General features: G+C 31.6%; 1 protein-coding gene across 1 annotated transcript; it reads left to right on the top strand.

Moving 5' to 3' along the window:
* Positions 1 to 494: 494 nt before the first annotated feature.
* LOC132748604 (uncharacterized) lies at positions 495 to 5,948 on the top strand (the record flags this gene model as incomplete). The annotated part of the gene is made up of 8 exons (XM_060738218.1): positions 495 to 627; positions 1,426 to 1,545; positions 2,485 to 2,627; positions 3,280 to 3,395; positions 4,173 to 4,273; positions 4,734 to 4,924; positions 5,471 to 5,647; positions 5,837 to 5,948. Coding segments are annotated over exons 1-8 (1,093 nt in total), but the record flags the coding sequence as incomplete, so codon positions are not given.
* Between the last annotated feature and the right edge of the window lie 523 nt (positions 5,949 to 6,471).

Below are 6,471 nucleotides of genomic sequence, written 5' to 3'. Positions count from 1 at the left end.
TCATTAAGATGAAATTCATCAGTGTTTCCTGTCATGTCCGTCTTCATTTAGTTTAAACATATTTATTCCCGAAAGTATATATAATGTACATACAAATATATAACAAACAAAACATTTTTAAACAATGGAAAAAGATGAGAATGAAAGACAAGTCTTAAAATATTTTTCTCCTTTGGCGAACTATATGTTTGTCTTAAATAAGTTTATAGTTAGTATGTACTAGACAAGGGAATAAGTATTAACTATACACACGTAAAGCTCTATATTTATATATAAACTTATATAGAATAGATTAACTGCAAGTAGATGTCTAAAATGTAAGAGTATGTATAATAAAAGAAGAAAACAAAATAGTGGGAAAGAGAAGAAAGAGGGTGAGAGAGGATTATAGTCTCAATCAGAATGGATCTAAGTAAATCTTTTCGTTTTTTCTATATAATTTTGTACATTGTAAATATATTAACGTTGTCCTGGTATGTAAGCGATGGGTCACCATGGAGAAGTTTGTGAAGGTTTATGCTGAAGTCTTGCAAGTTAAGGAGGAGTGTTCTGCGGACGGCATCGTATGTACAGAACTCGAAAAAGAAATGTTGGGTAGTTTCGATTTGCCCACAATTACACAAAGGGGTAAGAGACCTGTTTTTTAAAAACAGGTGGTGATTTAATGCGCGGCAGTTTGTTCGAAGCCGAGTGTGAAGGACCTGCAGTTTACGATTACCTGTATCAAAGTATATTGGTGCATATATTCTGTCCTTGTTTAAGAAGGTTTTAAATGAAGATATTGTAGGGCTGTTTCGTATTATAACAGGCAAGTTGCTTCAGTTACGAATAACTGATGGCAAGAAAGAATGGTGGATACAGAGTAGTATTTGATGTAATTCCTCCGATATCTTCAGAGTTTCGTAAGCTGTATCGGGATTGATCTTGATTTGGTATTAATGATGAGAGATAATGTGGTGTGCTGTTCGACTGCATATTGTGAAACATAATTAGTTTGTGTTTATATCTTCTTTCGGATAGCGATTCCCAATTTATTTCTTTCTGCAGAGTTTCTAGTGAGATAAGCTTGGTTGCACCAGTTGCAATACGTGCACACTCATTTTGAATCTTCAAGCTGTTCGAGTTCATATTGGGTACAATTACACCAAATTACATCACCGTATTCCAAAATAGGTCTAATGAATGCGATATAGATAATTTCCAAAGATTTACGATCCAGAGAGAATTTCCGTCTTCATTTAACACATCAGTTGTTGTTTTGTTTAACCTTGTCCAAAAAATTAATATGCGTAATTATATACGTTATAGAAGACAAATAATAGCATATGACACGGGCAGACTTTAATGGAGTAAGGTTTTATTGAATTTTATAATTATTATACATATTTTGCATGGCTGTGCCTTGAAAATTGCCTTTATTTTCAGGAATAATAACAAATGGAAATGGAACGATCAAGAAAGAAGTATTAGTTAAACATGACCAGGAACTTATGCTTGTTAAATATCTTATAAATACAAAGGAAATCTCGAACTTGGTGTATGCAGGTATCCGTATAATATATATACATATATATTTTTAAGTTTGTTTACTGTGCAAACGATTTTTTATATTAATGAAAATGACATTGTCCGTTGTTATTAATTCTTGCACATGCATTTATGGTCTATTGATATGCAGCATTGTCACAAACATAAACATGTTCTCGTAAATGTAAACCAAGTCAACCAGTGAGTATCTAAAATCTATATGTTGCGGTTGGATAGCCAGGCAGCCAACTTACATGCCACTTCTATCATTGGAAACGTCGTTTTAAATTTGCTTTTTCATGTAAACTACTTTATACAATTCCCACTCGTGTAATAGTTTACACTACAGAGCTACTATTTCAGCACATGACACATTAAAATAATTGTGTAACAACAAAAATGTCAATGTGTATACATTGGTCCTCTTGATATTTTTGAATTGGAAACAGGTCAAATAAATTGATAGCATTGCTCTTTTTCATTTCATATATATAGTCCGTTTTTTTTAATCAAATGTAAACCAAGTCAACCAGTGAGTATCTATTATCTATATATTGCGGTTGGATAGCCAGGCAGCCACTTACATGACCAGGAACTTAATAAATCAATAACAACGGACAATGTCACATTTTCTTAATATAAGAAGTCGCTTGCACAGTAAGTTGTATGTAACCGCAAAAATTGAAAGTATGGCGATGAACATGTTAATGTTTATATGGTTATAAAAATAATTGAAATGAATTGAACTAATGTTGACCGACTTCTTTTCCCACATGATTTCTGAATCAGTAGAGACAGATAATTGACCATTAGACTTAATGTCTAAAAATAATTATTGTCAAAGTCAAATTACACTCCGCCGGGTTATTGTAAATGCACCAACGACTCCTATATTTCTATTGTTCAATAAACTAAGAAAGATATGACATACTGATACGACAATTGCAATTGTTCCAGTTCGAAAGTTGGACGGTGACACAGATGTTGATGTTATCTTGCTACTCGACTACGACACATCGATTCTAAAGATGGCACATATTTTGACTACAAACAATAAAAGACTTATTAAAATGGGAGCCAATTTCATTGACCGACAAATGGTAATACTTCAAACTGTTATACTATTAATCGATCTTTTAAGTTTACGTTTCAAATTAAAAGTAAAAAAATGGACTTTTACTTTTCAGAAATGAATTATGTATTTTTCTGTGAATAATTAATTACTTCGTAATTATCTACATTGATGATTTAAACAAGTGCATGTCAATTTTATGCAAACATATATTAAGACAAGTACATGGTCATTCTTATCTCTGCATGTCTGTTTCACTGTCAGGAATATTTACCTCCTAGTAAGTGTAAGGATGGTAACCGTTGCTGGTTCCACCTGAATTATCAGAAAGAAATTTCTATAAATTCGTCTCATTTCCTTCCCTACTGGTAATTTGATGCATTATCTACGAGATAAAATCGACGTCAAATTTATTATGCAAGTAAGCAAGCAATAATTGATAGGAAAGACAGACTCTTTGAATATCAATAACCCCCACCTTCTTGCTCATTTGAATGGTTCAAAACAAAAAAAGTCAGGAAAAAAAAGAAAGAAGAAAGAAAACCAACCAACTCATAGCCGAAGAAACACGTCAGTTCATCTAGTTTACCATCACACAAATTATTTTCTTTTGTAAATGTATTTGTCATTGTCATGCTGGTAATGTAATGTTAATGATATGCTATTTATCTATAATATAGAGTTTGGAAAACAAGCAGAAGAAATCTGTTGAGATGAATAGCTGTAAGATAAGCAACAAAGATGTAAAAAGTGATGTTTACTGTATGTTTGACATTAATGGGACGTCGATTGACAGGTTTTGATCACATGTTTTACTTTCTGCTTATTTTCTGATCAGATAGCCGTACAATATTGTAATGATTTATTGGCCTTTAATCTAATATTAAACAGAAATTCGCAAAGCCGCCTTATATGTTATATATGTGGATACAAAACATTGTAAATAGTGAATTGAAATGAACATAATTTACGTTTCAATACTTTAAAAAATAACGTTATCTAAAAACGATTGAATTGCAGTTGAATTTATATATAGTAGTTTGAAACACTACATTAATTTCGTACAGAATTAAAACTTAACAGCACACAATCTTTACTTTTGGTGCATCGTGTAAACTTTAAATGCACATTATGCCCAAAGAAACAAATACTTTTAAAAGGGCAAACTTAATGCCTATCATGTTTACATCATGGTTCAGAGCATCTTAGATTCTTCTTACCTGACGACAATAGAAATAAATGTGAGATAATTTGCCATTAAAGTGAGATAATTTGTCATAAAAGTAGCAAAATGTGAAAAATATAGTGTGTTGACATCCAAACATAATCACTATAACTCTACTTGTCGCCAAAGAAGCAAAAGCTGAAAAAAATGGTTTAGATAAATTACCAATGATATTGTTATTTTGAATTTGGATACTAAAAAAAGAATACCATAATAAAATAATTAAAAATTAACGTGTTTCTCATGCATAATGTGCCTTTTATGTTAATAAGTCGCATATGATTTGGAAGAACCTTTCAGACACTAAAATTTCATACTGTTTACCTTGTTTTTTTTCACACTCGTTAGAGATCAATTCCTGCTCTCCCTACCAGGCACAAAGGCTATTCGAAACCTTGTTAAGTCTTTTAAATGGAAACGAGTCATCATTTTCTATGAAACATCAACAGGTATGTGTGCTTTTGTTTAACAATTGTAATCCGGCATATATTTTTTAATAATAAACTGTAAAGCGAATCGTGTTTTCTTCTGTATATACTTCAATTATTTATGTTTTAAATACGATTTTATTTTCTTTAAACAATGCACTATAAGGTGTAAAGAATTGTGTTATTGCTTTGCAATAAGAACCAATGGCATATACATGACGGTTGTTACCTGACACATCAAATTATAAGAAAATAATGTAGTAATTAGGTATATCCTTACATGTTTTTCTTCTCTCTAATAACAATTATGTCTATTTGAAGTATGACTATTTTCTTCAAATCATACGTTAGTTAAACAGAATTAGTATATTGCTTTGAAGTAGCAGTTAGTTATAGATACTGGAAGGTCGTTACTTGTCATATGATATTCAACAAAGACAACTCTGCACTAATAAGGTTAATCTCGTATCACTGTACACAGAGGATGAAATGACTGCGCTTGTTGATGGTTTGTCGCTTGACAGAGTTATGTTTGCACTGTTCAATATCGAGCATGTCGAAAATCTGCACAGTATTCTACAACAAATATACACATCCAGTATGAAAAGTGACCGAGGAATAAACGTCATAGTTGTATGTAGGTACGAATGCACGGGACATATAATGAACACGGTAAGTAATTTCATAATCACTCGGGAATTGTTTTTATCGCAAGTCAATAGTTATCATAGAACTTAATTCCGGGACATAGTGAAGACTTTGTCTTTTATTTATGTTTACCCTGTGACATAAGTGAGAAGATAACATTTCGGGTTGATGCCCTAACCTGTGATTTTGAAATAGATTCAAACTATTTTGTTCCAAATTAAAACCACTGCGTTGGCGCATTTACGGTTTTGGCGGCCTTCATGATAACAAATGCATTAATAGATAATCTTCTAATAGAGTTTTCTTTGAAAACTCGCTGAAGGTAAATACTTGTTAATAAGGAATGTGACGTACAATATGTTCTAGACATTGTGTTGAATATGATGAAGACGGAAGCTCTTAAATCAACGCTGTAACAATAGTATAACGCAATTCAAATATAATGCAAATTACATAGCACCACTAAACAAAAGAGAATTGTTTGTAGAACTACATTTATATGTTATTCAAAAGAACATTAGAAGTAAAATATAGTATCTATAAGTAGGAGTTACTTATTTTATTTCACAGGCAAATAGGTTCGACTCGGTAAACAGTAATAAAACTTTGTTAAAGAAGTTTGCGAAATGGTTGATATTGTTGTATGGTCAGAGGAGAGGATCAATTCAGGCACTACAGAAATGCTCCAACGACCTTGACAACGTTGCCGTTATCTCAATCCCAGAGTTCAGTAAGATAAATATAAAGGTATATGAAGAATTGTACCTTTCTTAATTTCGACTTGTAATTGATTAAGATTGTCCTAATAACTTTGTTAATTGCAATTTCTTTTTATTAAATACATACTACTCTGATCCCTTCTAGTCGTAGAATGTTTTAAATTAGACTCACTCATTTTTCTGATCTATGTTTCTACATATCGTTTTATTATTGTAGATGATGTATGGTCTTATAGAATCATCACTCTTAGACGCCCTTAAGGAGCAACTGACAATCAAAAGTCATAGCAAATTTCGAAATGACTTCTTGGACAATCTAGAAAGGGTTGGTACTAATTTGTACACTTGAATTTACTTGTACATCACCATACTTGCCCTTTTATTCATGCAGTTTTAATTTCATAATAATACAAAATTTCAAAGGTGATAAGAAAACTACCTTGGTGTAAGTATATCGCCCAATGATTTCTCACGTTCACAACCTATAGTGTAAATGTGCTTTGCGTATATTGTGTTATGTTAAAGACAACATAGGAGGTTCAACACCATAAAACTTAATTCCATGCATTTAAGCTTGCATAATTGTTTCTTGTCAATGCATTGTTAATAAATTATTTGTATAAGATGAAAAGAAATGAATCATTTCGTGTTTTTTGATATTGCTTATATAAAAGTGGCACCAAACATTAACACTATGCTTATAACTCATTATGTGAAAAGGTATCAACCCTTCGGAGGTATTAATTCTCTTTATTATATTATAACAACTTTGGTTCACGCATTCAGTTTCCCGCGTTGTTTTGTTGGTAAAATATATTGTATATAATAAAATGGAATTTAATCCATCACCCG

Source organism: Ruditapes philippinarum, unplaced genomic scaffold, assembly GCF_026571515.1.
Source record: "Ruditapes philippinarum isolate M1 unplaced genomic scaffold, ASM2657151v2 ctg10044_1_1_1_1, whole genome shotgun sequence".
Classification (NCBI taxonomy): domain Eukaryota; kingdom Metazoa; phylum Mollusca; class Bivalvia; order Venerida; family Veneridae; genus Ruditapes; species Ruditapes philippinarum.
This window is presented reverse-complemented; position numbering and strand designations above follow the sequence as displayed.